The sequence below is a fragment of the Castanea sativa genome, chromosome 2 (genome assembly GCF_040712315.1).
Source record: "Castanea sativa cultivar Marrone di Chiusa Pesio chromosome 2, ASM4071231v1".
NCBI lineage: Eukaryota > Viridiplantae > Streptophyta > Magnoliopsida > Fagales > Fagaceae > Castanea > Castanea sativa.
In genome coordinates this window covers 22,084,403-22,106,703 of record NC_134014.1, presented here as the reverse complement: position 1 = coordinate 22,106,703, position 22,301 = coordinate 22,084,403, and the positions used below count along the sequence as shown (strand labels likewise).

General features: G+C 35.9%; 3 protein-coding genes across 4 annotated transcripts; 2 read left to right on the top strand and 1 right to left on the bottom strand.

The window, feature by feature from the left end:
* Positions 1-36: 36 nt before the first annotated feature.
* On the top strand, positions 37-10,042 carry LOC142625854 (uncharacterized). Its single transcript, XM_075799591.1, has 4 exons — positions 37-321; positions 412-646; positions 2,544-2,696; positions 9,092-10,042. The coding sequence occupies exons 1-4, from the start codon at positions 118-120 to the stop codon at positions 9,790-9,792; spliced, it is 1,293 nt and encodes a 430-aa protein (XP_075655706.1). The 5' UTR covers positions 37-117; the 3' UTR covers positions 9,793-10,042.
* A 2,619-nt stretch (positions 10,043-12,661) lies between these two features.
* Positions 12,662-13,471, top strand: LOC142625700 (mitochondrial import receptor subunit TOM9-2-like). The gene has a single exon (XM_075799389.1). It carries the CDS (start codon positions 12,804-12,806, stop codon positions 13,107-13,109), a length of 306 nt encoding a protein of 101 aa, XP_075655504.1. The 5' UTR covers positions 12,662-12,803; the 3' UTR covers positions 13,110-13,471.
* A 2,045-nt stretch (positions 13,472-15,516) lies between these two features.
* LOC142623665 (putative pentatricopeptide repeat-containing protein At5g52630) lies at positions 15,517-20,538 on the bottom strand. 2 transcript variants are annotated; one of them, XM_075797103.1, is made up of 4 exons: positions 18,643-20,538; positions 17,804-17,876; positions 16,091-16,154; positions 15,517-15,926 (listed from the first exon to the last, which is right to left on the bottom strand). In XM_075797103.1, the coding sequence occupies exon 1, from the start codon at positions 20,406-20,408 to the stop codon at positions 18,711-18,713; it is 1,698 nt and encodes a 565-aa protein (XP_075653218.1). In that variant the 5' UTR covers positions 20,409-20,538; the 3' UTR covers positions 15,517-15,926; positions 16,091-16,154; positions 17,804-17,876; positions 18,643-18,710. The 2 variants fall into 2 exon arrangements, with proteins under 2 accessions (XP_075653218.1, XP_075653220.1); XM_075797105.1 differs by lacking the exon at positions 17,804-17,876.
* Between the last annotated feature and the right edge of the window lie 1,763 nt (positions 20,539-22,301).

Sequence of the window (22,301 nt, the reverse complement as noted above, 5' to 3'; positions counted from 1 at the left end):
GTCAACTAAAACCCTGAGAGTTTTTTTTTTTTTTTTTTTAAAAAGAAGGGGGTTTAGGGTCTATAGGGACCGTTGGCCAATTAGCTTAGTCCAAATATTGAAAGGGAATTAGGGGTGATGATGTGGCGAAGGTCAAGGTGGGCATGGAACTTCCGGCGAAGATTCTCGACAGCAATACGGCAGCGTATAGAGGACGAAGGGGACTGGTCTTTCTCCTCCGAGTGGTGGGGATCGGACTCCCACGGTCACACCGTTCTCCGTTCTTCTTCCGACAAAGGAAACGGCGTCGTTTCCGTCCTCGCTTTCCCTTCCTCTAAACCTGTTAGCCTTGCGCATTCTCTCTCTCTCTCTCTCTTTCTCTTTCTCTTTCTCTCAACAATTAAATTAATTATTAATTTTTTTTTTTGGCAGAGTGAGGTGCAGTGGCCTAAAATGGAGAGATGGTTGCAGGAACGGTATGCAGAGGTATGTCCAGGATCAGGAAGTGGAAATGAGGAGCGTTTTCGGATACTTGGTTACCAATGGCGCGCTCTTCGCTTTAATGATGATACTCGCCAGAGCACTGTCAAAGTAATGTCGCTTTATCGCCAATCCGAACCCGCTTCAATCTGCCTTATGCAGCAGCCACATTGCCTTGCTGTTCCATGTACATATTTCTTCACCCTTTTTGTTGTTGTTGTTGTTATTATGCTGTTTGTGGTCTTGTCTTGCTTGTGAATTCGATCAACTTGTTAATGAACGGTTAAGATTAGATGGCTATGATACTAGGGTGCTGTACCCGTGTCATGTTATGAATTTTCAGAAATTACTTGTGTTGCTGTGTCATTCCCTTAGCGGTGTCTGTTTTCGTGCCTCCTAAGTTACAACAATGGGGGTGGGGGGATTTGGGCCCTGACCATTTTTGTGGGAAACGTCAGGAGGTGCTAGTTTTGCTACAAGACTCTTGGCAAATGACTCTTTAAGTCTTGTTGTGGTTTAGTGGTAGTATATTGGATGGTCCATATTTTGGCATTTTGGGTTTGAAAGATATGGGCTGACTTGGCTTTTCTAGACTGTTTTTGGTATTGGTGAAGTTGTTAGGGCAGACTTGGAAGGTTTCACAATAGGTTTTAGGGGTTAGTCAAAATACTAAATTAGCTCAGTAAATCATTGTAGGAGAATGGAGAGTACTCTAAAGCAATTGCTAGATCAAAAGATTAAAAATGTAGTTGTGGAGTGTGTTAGAGGTTGTGTCACCATCTGTAGACCTTTGGAGGATTCTTTTGAAATTCTGAATTTGCAATATCATTAGTTGGTGTAACCCCAGACAATAAAGGAACTCTGTCTGTGATAGTTGCCCACTGTTCTTTGTGGCTTTTGTCCTCCCCTTCATGTTTTAGTGGATTCTGTCCTCCTAAATTCTTTGTTTCTTCTTCATTTCCTTGTCTTTTATATCTTCTCATCTGTTTAGATTTTTTTTTTTTATAAAATTTTTAAAATCTAAAAGAAGAAAGAGATCAAATCTGTTTCAAGTTAATCAATAAATGGAGAAAGTGGATAGATGTGCTTTTAATAAAAAAAACTTTCAGTTCTTTTCAATCTCATATGCATGCTTAACACTTGAGTATCTGATAGGTACTTTTATGCTTGGAATTTTATTTTCTTTTTTCTTTTTTTAGCAGGCAGATTGTATTTTCTTCAACACTTGTTAATTACTTGTAGCATTTATGCACCTTATTGAATTTGAACCTCAAATATTAATGGCACCTAAATAAGCTTTTCCTTTCATAAATGTCACTTTTATATTCTCAGAAAAAGAGAAAGAAAGGAAAGAAAAGAAACCTAGCAGCCACATTGTGGGTCTGTAATAGTTTGTACATGTTAAAAAGTAGATGTCGGAAAACCCCATGTTTGGCTATGGTTGAGGATCTATTTTGATTATTTTTCTCTTGCTTTATTCGCTGAACAATGAATGATTGTTGATTAAGGTTAAGTTTCTGTATTTCTAGAGATCCTTGATTTGAGAATCTTGGTACTTAGATATATGTGGGTGTGTTTATTTATTGATTCAACCTGTACTACTGTTACTGCTATTCTGTATGAAATGCATGAGCAATAAAGATTTGCTAGTGAGTGTGGAGAACTCTCACTGATAGAAATTAGTATATGATGAGAGGGAAGTCATACTCATTTCTGAAACTGGTGCAATTTGGCAAATTGGAATTCTAGGAAGTTTATTTGTGGGATACTGCGCTTATTTGTGCTTTGAATTTATTTATTTTTAAATCTTTTGTTCTGCGTGTGTTGATCAAAGACTATAGATCTCTGTTTCTTGTCACGATAGATGTGCTAGTTGATCTTTGGTTATGGTTTTGTCTTTAACTTCAATTGAGCTTGACGATATGGTACCTTTTGCGTCTGTATGTTATGTTGATCACTCTTACCTTTCAAAGAAATATTCCTGAATGAATTGAACCATTGCTACACCTTTTTTTGACCAGAATTTTTTCTTTTTAATTTTTAAAGAAATTGAAGTAACCTTTTGTTCTCTTTACATTTTGCAGATCTGAAGAGTATGGTATCAGTTGGGTTGTCAACTTTAGCATCTTGCGGTTATGATATCATTAATGCAGTGCATGGGAAGAAATCAATGAATATCTTATGTATTGGTCATGGTGGAGGAAGCTTACCATTATTTTTGGCTAGTAGAATCAAAGGTGAGAGAATATCACTTACCCATTATTTATGCGCTTTTCTTCTATTGGTGTCAGACGTAGTTTGAAATTTTAATGAACTGATATTGCTTTTTCTGAAGTAAAAAATAAAAAATAAAAAAACAAACAAACTAACAAACTAACAAACAAAAACAAAAGAAAGAAAAGAAAATCATCAAATATTTTAATTTGAGTGCATTGATTCCACTGTGATTTCAAATCACCCTTCAATGCGAATTAGCAAAAGCAATATCTCCTTGCATAATATGGATTCCAAACATTCATGATCTGGATGAATGAGTCGAATTGTGTGTCTGTTTGAAAGTAGCATTTGCTATGACTTTGAGGGCATATGCTCTATACAACAGGTACAAAATTAAAAGGAGCTGTTGGAGGTTGCTTAGGGCTGCTATAACTTTTTTTCTGATAAGTAAGTATAATTGCTTTATTGAAGAAAGAACAGGCACTTTATGTTCACGATGATGAACACAAAGTGTCAAAAAAAAAAAAAAAAACTGCACAGCTAAGAGAATCATGAAATTCTAAAACAGAGGTACAATAAGTAAAGCCCCAAACCCGAGACCACTCAAACGGGTTGCGAATCAATAACGATTTCAAATTTTTGAGGGATCTTTTGACATTCTGAAACTTGCGAGAATGGCTCTCCTTCCATACTAACCACATCAAACAAGATGGCACTAAATTCCAAACTACTGAGGAGTGCTTGCCAACCAATTCTTCCACCCAAATAATGAGGATGAAACTGTCAGTGGCATTACCCAATGAACTCCAACAAAGAGAAGACTTCACACCACAAGACATAAGTAAAATCCCTGTGAAGCAATAAATGACTCACCGTTTCCCCACTGCACTTACACAAACAAAACCAACCAACTCGCAGGGCTGCTGTTACTTATCAACCAAAAAGCTCTGTGTAGAACTTCAGCTCCAGAAAAAGTGTCTATTCTGAAGCTCTATTTCTTTGAATTATTAGTATTTCTTTCTTCCCACTTGGGAGTTTATTAGGAAATCTAAAAGTACATTTTATGTTAGATAATGTTTCACAACTTGACCTTTTAGCCAAAAATATGTTTTGTTTTCTGGCTCGGTTGCTTTGAACTGTAAGCAGTGAATTCAAACATCCATAAAACATTGAAAAGTCTAAAAAGAACTTGAGCCAGTTCTTTCTCTCTCCCTGTCTGAAGCTGGATTGTCAGAAGCTATATTCCATACATCTGGATATAGGATGTTTAAAGCACTAAGATTATGCAGTAAGAACTCCTTCGTCTAGAATAAGGAAACCTGCAATTGAGCTAAAAGATTCTTGTAAAGTAAAATTTTTAGTTCCTTTTCCTTTTTAATTTTTAATACTTAGGAAGCAACCAAATGGGCTTTAATATTAGTTCTTTGAAAAACTAGAAGATGGATTTGTATGGTTTGCATTAATAGGTGCTGTCTGTTTCATATTTTGCAATTCACGAGGACCAGTTTATTCTCAAATTCAGTACTCTTGAAATGAATCTGAGATCTGTTAATATGCTGCACATACGACATTATTATATGCGAATTTTTAGCTTTCAAAAAGGTTCACAATTTCTGAAAGCTACACTTATGTCCAATGATGTACCTCTCTTCTCTTCTTTTATTTCCATTCTGATCATTACTACAGATGCCAGGAGCCTGTCACTAAATAAACTTGCAGTCTTTATGATTAAGTTAATTATTTTTCAACAACAACCAAGCCTTAGTTCCCAAATTTTTGGGTCAGCTATGTATCCTAAATAGACTAGTTAGTGTCAGCCACATGTATTCTTTTTCGTCATTCTACTCTATCCGAAGTTATACTTTTCGTTACTTGATTGATATGTCATTTTTTTGTCCTCTACTTTTTATTTTTTCTGGGTCATTCCCTCTACTTGAATCAATTTACTCTTTTTTACTGGTGCATTAATCACTTTCCTCTAAACATGATCAATCCCTCATCTTTTCATCAATAGAAGCTATCCCTATCTTTAAACAAATTTCCTTATATTCGTGATATAGTGACTCAATTTTACGTTGACTATTAACTTACCGTAACCTTCCTTTTTCTGGACTTGAGACTGGTTGTGAACAAAATATATGGCACTAAGCACGAACATAGACAAAGTTATTGATTAATTACTTTAAAAGTGGGATTTTAACTGTTTGCTACATATCCTCACAATGGTAGGAAAATGGAACTTGCTGTTTAATTTTATACGTAGTTTTTATACATATGTTATGACCTTGCTTCATAATATTGCCTATAGATTTTCTTTCCTAATGTCCTCTTGACATCCAAATGGTGCTCAGAGAAAAACCTCTGATGCTGTGTTGGAAATAAATTTGCATTTGCATACTTGTGTAATTGTGTTGATTTGAAAAGTATGTGAGAATTGTCTTTGTCATACACAGTGTGGTTAAGAGCACACTTGGTTGAAGTGAAGCTTGTTAAATGAATTGTGCCTCAAGCATGCTTTTCTAGTGCTTTTTGTAAAAGCATGAAGTGAAGCTTGTTAAATGAATCATCCCTCAAGCATGCTTTTCTAGTGCTTTTTGAAAAAGCACAAAGCTTGCCTATGCGTTATTTTTTATTTTTTAGCTAAAAAAATATGAGTCATGAAATTTTACGGCCCAATCTTGAAGGAAAAGCACAAAGCATGCCTATGTTTGCTTTTTTATTTTTTAGCTAAAAAATATGAGTCATTAAATTTTATGGCTCGATTTTGAAGGAAAAGACATGGACCTTTGAATTATTATATAAATGCTACCTACGACATATACCTTTTTTGTTTACCTATCAAAGGATACAAACATGGATAATTTATAATTCTTGTGCTTTTTGGTGTTTGCATTTTGAATATATTTTGACTGAAATATATACTCCATCTTGATTAGATGTCTTAGTTATTATTTTTATAAAGTACAAGAGAATTATATATGCTTCTGAATGTATTGATAGTAGATTGAAGTCAGGAGTTCCGGGGGTGCTATGTAAGTTGGATGTGGAGAAGGCGTATGACCATGTGAGTTGGGATTTTTTAATGTATATGCTGCGGCGTTGTGGTTTCTCAGAAAAATGGAGAAAATGGATAAGGTATTGCATTTCAACTGTGAAGTTTTCCATTCTGATCAATGGTAGCCCTTCTGATTTCTTTGGAAGTTCTAGGGGGCTTCGGCAAGGGGATCCCTTATCTCCATTGTTGTTTGATATTGTGATGGAGGCGTTGAGTCGTATGTTGGATGTGGCTGTATCCACTGGGCAATTCTCAGGCTTTTTTGTGGGCAGTATGACTGGTTCTTCAGTAATGGTATCCCACCTTTTATTTGCAGATGACACGTTGATTTTTTGTGATGCTGAACCTTCTCAGATTGCTAATTTGAGGGCCATTCTTGCTAGATTTGAGGAGGTGTCAGGGCTTCGTATTAACTTAGGGAAATGCGAGGTTGGTATTTTTGTTGGAGGGGTACCCAATTTGGAGGATTTGGTGGGTTTGTTGGGGTGTGGACAGTCTTCTCTGCCCTTGAAATATTTGGGCCTTCCTCTAGGTGCAAAATTCAAGGACTTATCTGTTTGGAACCCTATTCTTGAGAGAATGGAGAGGAGATTAGCAGGTTGGAAAAGTATGTATTTATCTAAAGGAGGTAAGGTGACACTCATTAAAAGCTCACTCTCGTCCTTACCTACATACTTCCTTTCCCTTCTTCCTTTACCGGGTAAGGTGGCTAAGCGGATGGAGAAGCTACAGAGAGATTTTTGTGGGATGGGATTGGTGGTGAATCTAAATTTCATTTAGTTCATTGGGCCAAGGTTTGTAGGCCTTTGCGGGATGGGGGGTTGGGTATAAGACGGTTGAGTAATTTTAATTACGCTTATTAGGTAAATGGTTGTGGAGGTATGGTACCGAGGCCCGATGCTTTATGGAGGAGGGTTATATAGGCAAAATATGGGAACATGTGGGGTGATTGGTGTACGAAGAAGGTGACAAGCCCTTATGGGGTCAGCTTGTGGAGATATATTAGAAGTGGTTGGTTGAACTTCTCTAAACTTCTTGTTTATGATGTGGGGGATGGTACTAGAGTAAAATTTTGGAAGCATGTGTGGTGTGGGGATTGTACTCTCCAAGAGGCCTTTCCGGAGCTATATTGTCTTAGTAGGTCCAAGGACTCCTCGGTGGGCTGAAGTTATGGGTTGGTGCTGTGGGAGGTTTCACTGGAATGTGCAATTTCGTCGTCCACCACAAGATTGGGAAGAGGAAGCCTTTGACCGGTTTATGGGGCTAGTCTATTCCTCGTCAGTGAGAGGGTTTGGTCCAGATAAGGTTTGTTGGAAGTCTGCAAGGAATACAAGATTTGAGGTTAGAAGTTATTACAGTTCCTTCTACCCTCATAATCTTGTTTCCTTTCCTTGGAAAATGATATGGCAATCGAAGGCGCCTCCAAGGGTAGCCTTCTTTTCTTGGTACGCTTCCTTAGGTAAGATCTTAACAACGGACAACCTTCGTAAAAGACGAGTGATAGTTCTTGGTGCTCTATGTGTAAGAGGTGTGGGGAGTCGGTGGATCATCTTCTACTTCATTGCACCATAGCTTGGGAGTTGTGGTCTTTGGTTTTGTTTGTTTGGCATTCGATTGGGTTATGCCTCGTACTTTATTGAGGTGTTTGAGGCTTGGCAAGGAAAGTTTGCGCGACATCGTCACATTGATGTTTGGAGATTAGTACCTCCTTTGCTTGATTTGGTGCATTTGGCGAGAAAGGAATGCTAGAAGTTTTGAGGAGATTTGTGAACGATCTTTGCTGGAGATTAAGTCTTTTTTCTTACACACACTCTTTGAATGGAGTGTGGTTTTTTCTCATTTTTCTTGTTCTTCATTTTCTATTTTTCTTGACCGTTGTTCTTTTGTTTCTTGATTTTTGTTCCCTTAGTACATCCCCAATGTACTCGCCTTGGCATTTTCTTTTTTATTATTAATAATATTCTTACGTTATTTATCAAAAAAAAAACAAGAGAATTATATAAAATGTTATGTTTAAACTTAATGTGAATAGATTATTATCATATTGTCCATTGATTATTGATTTCAAATAACTATATAAAATTTTTAAGAAATTGGAATGACTTATGTAAAATTTGAACTTACAAGCTTTGTGCAATTGCACTATCCATTTGAGTTAAATAGGAAAAATATATTACTATTTTTAATTTATTAACTTTTCTTTAGTATATGTTGTGAATATTTCTGTTGGGTTAAAATGAATTGACTCCTTGCAAATTAATTGATTACCCAAGTTAATTAATTAGATCAAATTTCATGCAATGGCGTAGTAACACAAACAAATCATCAACTAAACTAAATGCAACAGAAAATAAATTTGACACAGGTGATTTGTTTACGAATGGGGAAAACCACCTAGGTAAAACCCCACAGGATGAATTTAAGATCATCATTCCCAGGAATTCACTATTATCAATTACAAGCGGTTACAAGAATAAGGAATCTTACCAAACTCTTTGGCCTATCTCGAAATACCAACCTATAGTTGAACCCTTACCCCAATACCCAATTAAATTTGTATTATACCGACAATCTTTCCATTCAATGCATAAATCCTAGTACATGACTAACCAATGATGCACGGATCTTAGTATGTGACTAACTCCAGCAACTTGAAGAGGTTGTTGGCTGCAAAGTTCTTTAATTCATCAACAATGAAGATTAGGAAGCTCCTTGGTCACAAAACCCTTGGCGTAAAGACGCAGTAGCTTCTACAGAGAGAATAATAAACTAGGGCACAATCTGCTTGCGCTCTCTTGTGCAACGGCCTTTAAAATAAGCCTTATATATGTTTAGGATTGTGAGAAAAGAAACCCTATACAAATATTTCAGCATGAGCCGAAAATCTGATTTCGTAAGTCTTGTCAGAAACAACTTCTATCGAGCTTCAACATTAAATCTCAATAAAAAGGATTCTGTCGAGACTTCTATCGAGCTTTAATAAACAGCTCTTCTTCACTTGTTTCTTGGTTAAATCTTTATCGCTTTAACACTTGACTTGAACAATATGTTTCTTGAAGTCTTAAACTCATCCTAGATCTACCCAATTACAAGGAAAATGCATTTTGTCAAAGGATTAGTCAATTACATAAAATATGTCCCTAACAATTTCTATTAGATGTTATTATGGGTTATGTTTGGAAAATCTACTCTTTACTTCAATCAAGCTTGCACTTATGCTATGCGTTTAGGTTCTAGGAGGCCTCTATGATTAAGTGTGCTTGACACTTTTACCAACACTAGATATCCATTATATTTTTGTATAGAATGATTGGCAGCTGTTCCTGTACACTTGACTCACAGTTTTTGTGCTCCCTGCAGGTGCTGTTATTCACATAGTTGAAATTGATCCTCTTGTCATCTCAGCCTCAATCAATGCTATGGGTTTTCCTGCTTTCTCAGTTATGACCCCATCAGGTGAACGTGCCTTCTCCAAACCTAGTACTATTGATGAAGTACTGTGGAAAGGCATCCATGAGAGGCTCTACCTCTATGAATCAGATGCTGAGAAATTTGTCCTTGACAACACAAATCTATATGATATGGTCTTCATTGATGCGTACGATGGTGAAGACATCTTCCCTCGCAAGCTTTGGGACCCAAGTTCCCAATTTCTAAAATCTCTTAGCAATCAACTTCACCCTGGACATGGCACCGTGGTGGTGAATCTTCATTCTGATTCCGATATCTTGGATCTTGTTGGGTCTGCTCCATCTTTTCTTCAGCAAATTTTGCCAATGGGAAAGTATGTTTCTGGAATAGGCAGAGCGTACAAGGATGTGCTGGTTGGAAGTGGAAGTTGTGGGAAAGAAGGTTCTGGTTTGGGTTTTACTGTTTCAGTTCCTTGGGTGTGTAATACATCTCTGGTTGTGTGCAGAGGTCTTCGAACAAGTGGTGGTTATTCTAACAGGGATTTGGTTATGAACACTATCTCATCCAAATCCCTGGAAGTGGAAAATCTTCTAAACTTACCATTCTCATGCTTGCAGTATATAAAGAGAGGTTTTATATTAGTTGAATGATCTTTGAGTAGTATAAAGTTAGTTATCTTTGCAATTTTAGCAAACTGCAAGAGTATCTGGGTTTTTTTTTTTGTTCTCCTATTTAACTTTATTTGAAATTTAGCACATGTTTATTGGGTGCTCCAATCCAAGCCCCATTCTTGGACTCTATAGGGTTCTGTAGTTCCATTCCTTTATGGGAGAGAATGGCAAATTACAGAATTGAATCAATTTTGATATAACATGAATGAAGACCAAAATTGGTTCAAAATTGAATTTGCTTTATCTAATATCTAGTTTGTCTAGACTTAGTTTAGAATCAATTTTGGTGGACAAATGTATATGAAAAATGTCAAATTTAAAAATTAAAACTTTTTTTTTGGTAGAAATATGCATGCGGGGAATCTGCATTTAAAAGCATCAAAATTTAAAAACTCGTATTTTTAAGGGAATATATTTTGATTCAATTCTGAACATTTTTTCCCCCCCCCCCCCCCCCCCCCCCAAAAAAAAGAAAATAATTTAAATATGCTACACTTGTCCTTTTTTTTTTTTTTTTTTGAGAAGTATATGCTACACTAGTCCTAATTTGTCAGATTCTATGACATGGCAAAGATATAAACCGAAAACAATGAAAATTGGTTATATTGTCCCTAATTGGTCAGACCCTTCCCTAAACTCTTCTAATTCATTCTTTGCCAGATCCGATTGGGTGTTACCGTGTTAGTAATCTGGAGTAAAATAATTCGAACCATTTCTGGTCTAATGTGCTTGACATGCCTTAAAGTAGTGCATTTTGTTTGAGTTACATTTCCAATATATGTGTGTGCGTGATAGTTTTGATTTAGCAACGCACTGGATTTCTACCATGTCATTTACATCCAACTGAGCTTGGTGTTTGATAATTAGAAAGTAAAATTACAGAAATTAAAAATGCAAGAGAACATTGACACATGTTTTTTTAACATGGAAACCCTCTATGTTTGGAGAGGGAGAAAACCACAATGCACAAACTAGTTGAATATTCTGCTTTTTTTTTTTAAATGGTTACAATAGAGTATTGTGTTATAATTGAGAAGGAGAGAGGAGAAACAATAGAGTACGAAATAATAAGAGAGAAGGAGAGAGAGCTTAAGATAGATTGATTCTTCCTTGGTTCCTTCATTCTTTAATAATAGTATACGCATATATCACTTTTCTATTGAGTAAGGTGTTGTCTTCTCATTAGAGAAGAACAAGGTAGAGTCTTGACAAAATAAGACAACATGCATTTGTTGTTTCTATGCAATTTGGTCAAACCTTGTAACATATGGCTGAAATTTGTTGATGTAGCTATAATAGTCCTTGATTGATTTTGGTATTACTTTTATCCATTATTTTAGATATGTAGACGATAACTAATGGCTACGTGCTTTCTTATTTATACATAACTTTTATCTCTCTCCCTTTCTTATTATTTTGGCATGCCTTGAACATGTGGTGATGTTGGATTGGCTATATAACCAATCTAATACCATCCCCGCACAATGTGCAAGCTCTCTCTCCACGTGGTACAAACTACAAAGCCCTTTGGCATTTGGATAGCAAAAACTTGACTTGGGTTAAGAGATGGACCTTTTTGGTTTAGTTGGACTAGATCTTAGGTAATAGTCCATTTTCTAAGACATTCATGATTGTAGAGGGTGTTTATCTATCAAAATAGGTTGGGTTTGAAAAAAAAAATTCAACTTGATTTGATCTTCTCACCTTGAGAAATCCACAATTAAGCCAATCTAATACAATTCATGATAGTTCTAAAAACCAATTCATCCCAACATGCAAGAAATGGGTTTGGTCATCGAGTTGGGATCATTTTGTCATGCCTAATAAAATAATTGGACTTCCATTCAACTATTTAAACATATTATTCAATAAATTATTGCAATTTACACAATTGAGTATAATATTCTAACTGGATCAAAATTAAGTCTTAAGACACAAATAAATCAAAATAAAAGATTAAACTAAGTTTCAAAATTCAAAAGTAAATCAAATTAACAAAATTAAAATACATATTTTTTTAAGCTATTGATAGTGTCTTGGATTGAAAATTTTGCCAACCTAAATTCAACACTAAAAAAAAACTATCCTAATGTATTTTTACCCTTATTTGTCATCCATGAATTTAGACTTAATTCTCTCAATTGACAGTACCAAAATTAGTTTAAAAGGTCTTTTGATCTGCATTTTGAAACACAAAGTTGCAATGTCGTAGATGAGATATGGTTTAGACTATGGGACTCGTATGAGCCATGCTGATCGTGATTGGAGAAGAAGAGGAGAAAGGGAGAACAAAGGGGGGGAAAAAAAAAGAAAAAGAAAGAAAATAGACAAAATTTTATCCAATGGGAATATTTTATATTTAAAAGACATAGTTTTAATAAAGTATTAAAATTATATCACATTTTTTTAGAAAGAAAAAAAATTATATCACTTGGTTAAGAACATTGTAGTTCAATGGATTACAATAAGAAAATCTTGTATTTCAATAAACAATATAAAAATTGCCCTAAATTTAAACTTAATGTTTTTTTTTTCTTTTGAGAATCAATTTAAAGAGTGTTAGTAGTGAGTAGTTTTTTTTAAAGAGAGTTTGAACCTAGCATAGTTTAATATACTTTAGTACAGTAGTAGCATTATTTTTGAATATTTTATAAAAAAGAAAATCAATATTTTGGAGGCTATTTGATAATTTTGATTTAATAACGTTGTTTGTATTTTTTAAAAATACGTGTTGATAAAAAAATTGTATAAAAATATATTTAAAAACTGAAAAATGTTATTTATCCTAATCTACCAAACGCCCTTGATTTTTCAAGTTGAAACTTGAAACCCTTCGAGACAATTTTTTTCTATAATTGGTTTGGTTTGGTTTGCCCTTGACCGTGACCGCAAAGCAAAGCAGACCCAACCATTCCATTCCAAAACCATAAAACCCTTTCTCTCGCTCTCTTCTTCTCTTTCTCTCTCACACGCACGCATAGCTCCTTGTAATGGCGTCGTCTCAAGGGAAAAAGCGAGTGACCCAAGGCAAGGAAAGCGAACAGTCCCTCATATCAAGGGCCAGCCGCAACGTGTCCCAGTCGACCATCGTCATCCACGCCAAGCGCGCCGCCTCCGAAGCCGCCGTCGTGTCCAAGAAGCTCCTCCGTAGCACAGGCAAGGCGGCGTGGATCGCCGGCACCACCTTCCTGATCTTGGCTGTGCCACTCATCATCGAGATGGACCGCGACCAACAACTCACCGAAATCGAACTCCAAAATGCCAGCCTCCTCGGCACCACTCCCACTCCCAAGTGAGTGTGTGAGAGAGAGAGAGAGAGAGAGAGAGCCTTTTGCTTCTTTCTTTTCAATTAGGGTTTTCGAAAAGTTTCAGACTTTTTTTAGAGATAGAGACAGAGAGAGAGTTTTTAATTTGGGTTCTGCTCCCTAATTATGTTTCTGTTCTGTCTTTACTATTATTATTGATAGTATTTTTAATTATGCGGATTGTGGAGTTTGGTTCGGATATTTGTTTTGCAAATCGATGCCGACGAAGTTATTAGTTGTTATATTTGATATGTTCTGTTGGGTTTCTATGTTATGCTGCTGTTTGGTGGCTGAGAAAAAAAACAGTAAAAGAAAATTTGTTCAATAAGAATTATTGAGGCTATAATTTTGCATTGGCAATGTTTGAACTGGGGATATGCTAATTCAGTAAGTATGGAGTTGTTTGATTGATCTTATGAGTTTTTGTTTTCAGTATGATGCTTTGAAGTTTTCTCTTGCACTAAGAATGTGGATTGAATTTGAATAAATTGTTCTTGATGGTGCTTTTTGATTCTAAGATCCCCATATTCTATTTGAACTGTAGCTTATTCCTTGTAAATGCTAATGTCCTGATAGCATAGATGCATTCATTGAAATTGAGTGTGTGTGCCAGCATGTAAGCCTTTAAATTTGGTTAATTTTTGGGCTAAAAGTAATTTAGTTGGAACCCTTCTATTTTAGCTGAATGTGTATTAAGTTGCTGTTACACTTCTAACCTGAACTAGATTCCATTAAGAAGTTCTTTGTTTCATTCTTAAGCTGTTGTTTGTTCTCACTTATTTGAAGTATGCTACTTTAAGTTGGGGATTTATTTCGCTAGATGCTTTATGAAATGGATTTGAAGCTATTCAGCTGAAATGATAGTCTTTAGGTTGGAGAAGATAATGAATAGAGTTAGGTTTGAACTTGACACTGTCAAGTAATTTTCATTGATGTTTATGAAGAACATGCCTTGAGCATATTGTAACTAGAGCCAGGTGGAGTGTGAGGTCATAGGTTTAATAACTATTAGGTGTGGGTTCGAGCTAATAGTCAAGTGGCACTGCTACCTTTTGTGCTGCCTGGTGTCTACGTTTCGAACACCATCTCCCACTCCCCCCTTATTTACATACCTAAATATCTATTAGATGTGTCTAGTTCCCATTTTTCTAAAATGTCACTAGAATGGATATTTATCCGTTATTGTCTGTTTGAATTATATATATATATATATATATATATATATATTTTTTTTTTTTTCTGATTATCTACATGCATATGGAGATCTTCAAGCTTATTTGTTACAGTTTAGTATAACACCTCAGTTATCCTTGACAAATGTATTTGGCATTTTGCGAATTTGAAATAGTATGATATTTACACTACTAATTCAAATGGGAGGTATGCTTACCCCTTCCCAACTGAAACCTGGAAGTTGGTTCAAAATCAATTTTAGGTAGTTGGCTGACAACCTATATATATATATACTCAAGCTCAAGAGAAAGATGATGTTTGTTTAGGGATTGAATGATGAGGAATGAATCCTAAACGATTTGTGGAGATTAAATTGACCTTGCACACCTTTTAGCAGTGCTCACGAGTCAGTTGGATTCAGGTTGAGAGCTGATTCACCAATCAACCCGATCATCTTGGATTTGAGAAAATTCCAACTGATGTTGATTGAGAAGATACAGGTTATTGACCAATTTTTGAAGCTTATGTCAATGATATGATCAGTCAGTTATGCCAATTTATCTTGTTGAGTGAGCCATGACATTGAGGATGGCAATCCAAGGTAAGGACTTGAAAGGTCTTATGGATGTTGAACCCAACTCTAGTAGATCTAATGAAAATCAAGATCTGTGTGAGATCTCAAGGTGTAAGCCACCACGATGAGGACAATACGGATTACATGCTAGTTTAATATTAATAATTAGCTCAATGTATGTATAAATTTCATTCTTCAAAGTTTGCCAAAGGCCTTGTAGTTGAATTGACACCTCCTCATATACAAAGTGCTTGAGGGTCTAATAGGAAAATGGTTTGAGCTGCGGGGTTAACAGCATGTTGTAATTATCTCTCAAAAAAAAAAAAAATCGTTTAGTTCTTTAGACTTTAAGATTTCATCTTTCAAAGAGTTCAGGTGATTCACAGTTTGGTAGGGCTTGTTTTATCATCTCTTTTAAATCTGAAAAATTCAAGAACAATATTAGTCAATGTAAATCTGAGCTGAAACAGTCAAGAAACCCAAAACAAGCCGAAGTAGATAAGAATTTAGAGTAGAAAAGAAGGAAGAGATTAGGTGTATTGGGGTGATGATTTATCTGATATGTTTCAAACACTTTAAAACAAAAGTGATTACTTAGGTATTGTGACGTGGAGAAGGTTCCGGCATTTTAGAATAATCTAACAACGGTTTTCTGAATTGATCTCAGCCATTTTACATCAAAATTGATTACTTTGGAATTGAACCTTACAAAAATAAATATAAAAAACAAGAAGACCGTATCTTAGGGTCAACGAATATTGAACCTTACAACATAAGAACATCAAAATAATGGATCAGTTTGTTTCTGCTAGTAAATTTCATCACGGTTATTGACTAGAGAATTAAACCAAACATAAAGGGATTTGATGCTGCAAGCCTGGTCATGTATATCAGTGTCATCTAAGCCAGTTTCTAGGTGCATAACTTGGAAAGAACCATACCACCCATTCTCTACTTAAGTTCTTGTTTTTTGCATTTCACCAGATTTTGTTTTTCAGGTGCAGTTTGGCAATATAATCATACTTGACAGCAATGCACCAGTACTACGTAAAGGGGAACACCTGCACAAAATTAGAAGCAAAAGACCAGAGCAGCCATGAGTTGAGGCACTTGCTAAGATATTTATACCACAAAACGCAATGCATGTTGGACTACTTACTCTAACGAACTAAACATGTACTGAAAGTTGGTATATGCAATAAGCAGAAATAGATTTTAGTCATACCTGGTCATGGTGGATATCAAGAGATACAACGCTGAATATTAATGTTAGCCAGTGTTGAAGGTATCTGAAAACAAATCAAATGAGAAAATGGGGGGATCACAGCAATTAGTAATTGACAAACATATGCTGAAAGACAGGGAAGAGAAACAATATCCTTTGAACAGATCAGTTAGTACTTAAATCAAGGCAATCTCTGTGATCAACATCATAACCAATACCTGCTGCTTTTTGCTCTGATGTGAGTGCCATGTTACAGTCAATCAACTCAGAAATAATACTAACAGATTATTAAGGACAAATTCTTTTTCCACCAGACCCGACTCAACATATCTCGGCAGCTATAATGACATTAACAGAAGTCCAATGGTACTATAGGTTACCAATTTTTCCATTGCTAAGCATAAGGACGTAGGCCATAACTGCCATTGATGCTGACATGGGTATCTGCGTTTCAGCCTGAGCATGTAATGACCTTGATTCATTGCTTGCTTTTTAATTTTCGCAAGCAGCATCATTCTGCCCATATATGACAGATTGAATAAAAAAAAATTCTAGATGAAACCATGAAAGTTATAGATGCATGTTTAAATCTGTATAAGAAAAAAAAGAGAGAAAGAAATGGAGTGTCAATCTGAATTTTCTATAAAGCGACAATGGAGGAAATTATATACAACATAAATAACCAAGCATGAGAGGCTGGGAAAAATTTTGGTAAAAGATTTTAGAAAACTATTGCAGCTGAAACTTACATCTGCTTTTTATTTTTTTCACAACTGTTCCTTAAAGTGCAAAATTGAACCAAAATAACCTTAAAAAGCGTGTCATATTGTGCATTACCAACAACAACAACAAACAAACAAACAAACAAAGCCTTAGCCCCAAAAAAGGCATATTGTGCATTACCAGATTCTGAAATACTCTTTAACAGCAAATTTTTTGTAAAGAAGAAAAAACATGAGTGACATAGAAGCAGTAACACCGCCAAAAGAAGTTTGGCGGTGTTAAAAAATAAATAAACATCAAATAGATTTTATTTTGACTGGTAAGTTCCATACACAGCCAACAGGTCTTGATCTCAAAACCTCGCCCCTCCATCCAATTCTTATATAAACATTTTTGTATGTCAATGATCATCAACCCGGAAAAATAATTGAGGTGTAGCTTGAGACAAATAAAGGATGATGACACAGGACTTGAGGGAGGGAAAGCAAGAAAATAAGAAAGCAAAAAAAAGAAAAAAAAAAAAAAAAAACCTAGACTTCACCACCTAAGGGTGCTTGTAATCGCCACCAATTGATAAACATCTAACCAGAAACTAACCACGGGACAGTACACCAGAGCAGGGATACAAAGATGGTTGCTTGGGAACAATAAAGGCTCAATTTCAAGCAGGGATTAGTTTTGAATATCAAGTTCCTCTGGTACCTCAGAATAAGTTAAGGCCTTTCTAAGATGCACATTTATAATTATAATTACAGAGCTTTCAATTTAATTTGAGGACAAGAATTCAGAATGTCAGGACTCCATCACAACATTTAAGAGTAGGGACAAAAGTGCTTAAGGATTCTTACACAATGTGACAACAATATTTAAATAATTAAGAAAAATGTAAATGAAAACCAGAACATAATATGCTTCAATTGACACTAAAATCTTCTACCAAATTCAAAATGTGAACCAAAATTATTGGGCATATAACCTAGTTGCTACTACCTCTTGCCAAGCTGTATGTAGTTTTTCTTTCCATGTAAAATTGGATGGCATCTGTCATCACAACATCTCGTTCCTATAAGCATGGAAAGAAAGGAACAAATCTCACAATCGAACACTAAAGAGAAACTCAAATACTACAGAAAAAGAATAATCATCTTCAATGATAGAATTAAAGTGAAAAACTTAAGCCACAAAAATTATAGGCTCATTATTTAATAAAACGATCAATGGAAAAACTCATTTAAATAAAGCAAAAACTGATGCCATGAACTAGCAGGCCACACACCGCATCACTATAACAGGTTGTTGGAGTGCATGTAATGTGTTCCACATACATAAGGAGGAAAACTATCGGAATCATCCAACCAAATTCAAAGGTATCCCTTATACTTGATCTTGCAGATGGTGCACAAGAAGATTTGCAAAGCCAGCATGGGGTTCGCTAGTGAATTCTATAATAGAACCTACATATTGAAACAGTACTTCCAGTAAAACATAAACTTCACATCCACCAATATGAAGGTCCGGGGTTCAACATATTAAGGAAGGGATTTATTACGAGAGGAATTCTGGGGGAGACCTCTACCATTTGATTTTTTAAAAAAAATAAAAAATAAAATAAAAGAAGAAGAAGAAGAAGAAGAAGAAGAAGAAGAAAAATGTTGAATAATTGATTTTCCTGATGGATACCTAGGTGGCAAAGGATTTAACAAAACAAGACTCACTGCGTGAAAGTAATGTGTAAGTCAACTGTTATACTATGACCATAACACCTTTATCAGTGAAACTTAAAGAAGGATAGAACAATGATAAAAAATTAAAAAGTACAGAAAACACACCCGTAACATTTAAAGGGCGTGCATTCTTTCTCCCTTGAGCAGCATTATAGAGGCTCATTTCCTACAATTTACCAGATATCTCCACAAGAACAACTACCATTTAAAAATTTATGGTATCTGTTTACATCCCTCACAATGATCTCCCTCTCCAATATTCTACTCATATACTTAAAAGCTTCATGACAATCCCTACAAATCCTCAGATTCTTCACAATCCTTAGGGCCTTCCCTGGTGGTGCAGCTCCACTCACCACTCCAAATGCCACTGCCAACTTCTCACTATGATACCAAAGTGCTTCCCTTTTCTCCCCTTCCCCTACCTCATGCAACATCTCTTTCCAAACCGGCACATAACCTAATTTCTCAATCTCTTTCATTAACTCTGCCAACTTCTCATAAATTTCCTCTGTTCTCTCATGCCTTCTATCCCCAGCCAAAAACACATGAACTTCTCCTTGCACTTCAATCCAACTCCTCCCACCTTCCTTCCTCACTCTTCTATCTTTCATCAACTTCCTCACTTCCGCAACCTCATCCCACCTTCCTGCAGCTGATAACACATTGGCAGCAATAACATAAGCTGAGTCATCATGCGGATTCAGTTCCAATAACTGTCTAGCCATAGCCCAAGCCATGTCCGCTTCACCATGATATGCACAACTCGATAGCAATGCCCGCCACACTGCAGCATCTGGCACAAAAGGCATTGTCATTGCAAGCCTCTCAGCTTCTTGTAATCGACCAGCTCGTCCCAATGCACCCACCAAACATGTATAATGCTCTAACCCTGGTTCCAAACCATAATCTACTTCCATCCGGGTCAGCCACTGCTCAGTCTCAACAGCCAAATTCGCATTGCAAAATGACATTAAGACTGCTAGAAAGCTATATTCATCAGGTACAAGCCCTCGAGCTTCCATCGAATTGAAAAGTTCAAGGGTCGAGTTCTTATCCCCCTGCTGTGCATAACCAGACATCAATGCATTCCACCCCACGATATTCATTCCCGACAAATTCTCATCAAAAACCTGTCTCGCATCCAAGACAAAACCCGCCTTTCCATACCCATCAACGAGAGCACTACCCACAATCACATTCATATCGAAACCAGTAACAACCGCATGGGCATGTATGATCCTACATTGCTCCAATGCAGCAACCTCTGCAGCTGCACGAAGCGCCCCAGATACACTATACATCGTGGACGCCACATTGCAAGCTTTCATATCAACAAACATTGACAATGCATCAATAGAGCGTGAATTTTGCGCGAGACCCACAATAATTGCGGAATAACAAACCTCATCTCTTTCAGGAATTTCATCGAACACCTTACGAGCATCACCAGGAAGCCGATATTTAGAGTAAAAATTAATAAGCGCAGACCCAGAAAAGGGTTCGTTAGAAATACAAAGTTTCAGCGCAAGACAATGGAGAGAAAGGCCGAAACGGAAGCAAGGGAGTGAGGTACAGGTTTTGAAGAGAGAAGCAAAAGTGCGCTGGTTTGGCAAAGTGGGGTGGCGGAGCATGGAAACGAAGTGTTGGAGAGAAAAGAGGGAGTTGGCGTGAGCGGAGATGAGGGCAGTCCATGAGACAACGTTGGGAGATGGGATTTGGTGGAAGAGGCGAAGAGAGTAAGAGAAGAGGTTGTTGATGTTGGACTTGGAGTAGAGTGTGATGAGGTTGTTGTAGACAAAACGGTCTGTGTTGATGGATTTGATGGCTTGGGCATGGAGTGTGCGTGGGTCTAATGCATCATCGTTCATGTTATGGAAATGGAAAAGGAATGGAGGAGCTTTTTGGTGTCTTCTTCCGCTGCATGCGTTTGAACGCTCAAACTCAAGATCTTGTTTGTCCAAATGCTGACTCAACTCCACTGACGAAGAAGCGCGAAGCGCAAATTGGTTTAATTAATTAAACAAAATGTTGAAGACAAAAATGCACATGCCTTTTTAAAAAAATAATAATAATAACATTTATGTCTGTTTTAGACTCTCTATCCTTTTTATCTTTTTTCTTTTTTCTTTTTTCTTTTTTGTGAGAAACAACTGTTTTAGACTTTTTTGTGAGAAACAACTGTTTTAGACTTTAATGTTAGGTATAATGAAATATAGTTTCAAAAAACCAATAAACTCTCTATTGTCTACTTTGGAGGGAGTGGTAAATTAGTCTTTTAATACTAAATTTTATTATTAGCTATACATGCATTTCAATAGTTTATCATGATTCCAATAGATTATGAGAGAGTACAAAATGTGATATAGTTTATTGTGGAAAAGTGTAACTTCCCTCTTTTCTTTTTTAACTTTGATAGTTGAGGATTTGAATTTGTCCCTGTAATGAGTCTCTAGCCATTTGGGCAAAGTTCACAACTAAGTTGGTCTATCAACTAATTCAACTCTCTAAAAAAATCAAAAGACGGTTCCTTAAAAAACAAAAAGTCAAAGATTGGAAGCAGTTCTAAAAACTCAAAATACAAGAAAGGTTAAAACTTTTCCTCCGAAAGATCGTTTGGTAAAGTGTTCCGACTAAATGTGTAATTCGAAGAAGAATGAAAATTGAAGATAAATAATGTGTTTTATGCAAAGTCAAAGAAGAGACTCGAACACATCTCTTTATAGAATGCCTAATTGCAAAAATCCGTTGGATTTTGTCTCCTTGGCCAATCATGTTCTATGATATGCAATTTAATTCCATACCTGATGGTTCAAAACTATTCTACATTCAAAAGCAAAATTGAAGGTGCCAAAAAGTACTAAAAAAAGTTTCATATTATTCACAGCTATATGTTGTGATATAATATAGATGACAATAAATCGCATCATAAAGCAAAATGAAAGGGAACTATCAGATCCTTTGGTGTTAAGTAGTCAAATTAATAAAATATACCTTGGAAATTGTAATGTCTTGGGATTTATGCAAGTGAGAAGAACTCAAGAAAAAGTCCATGGGATACACCTCCCTCCTTTTGTGAAAGTAAATTTTGAAGAGAAAACATGCCTAAAAGCAATAGGTAGAAATCATAGCAAAGAAGTTATATTCACATGGCCGGAATTAACAAATGATCAAGATCATCTTAAAGCATAAGCCAAAGCAACAAGGCTAAAGCAACATATGCAGAATGATTTGGATACAAATATGTCATTAGTGAAAGGAGATGCATTAAACGTCACTCCACCACTTCAAAACTCAATATCTCCTCATTGATCGTTTGGACAAATTATTGACCTATTTCTCATAATATTTCAAAGCTAGGCTCATTTTGAACTATTTCTCATAATATTTTGTAAATTACACCTATATGGAGGCAAATTTAGTGGCTCATAATGTAGCTAGGTGGGCTCTTTTGTGTAATCTTGAGGGAATGATTCTCATTTCTTCCATTACAAATTTTGCCTATTGGAAATTGGGATGAGTGGAGTTTGATTCTCTTGTATTGTATTTTATTTATTATTTTTTTCAATAAATTATTTAAGTTTGTTTAGTAAGAAGTGTTAATTGAGTTATAAGATTCTTATCACCGTATTTGTCAAATAACATGTTAGTTTGTCACACTAAACTATTAATTTTAGTTAGCTACGCCTGCAGAGATTTGAACATATCAACTTCAAATGCTTTGGAAAAATGGGGATCCGTTTGGTAACGTTGTTCTAGTAACG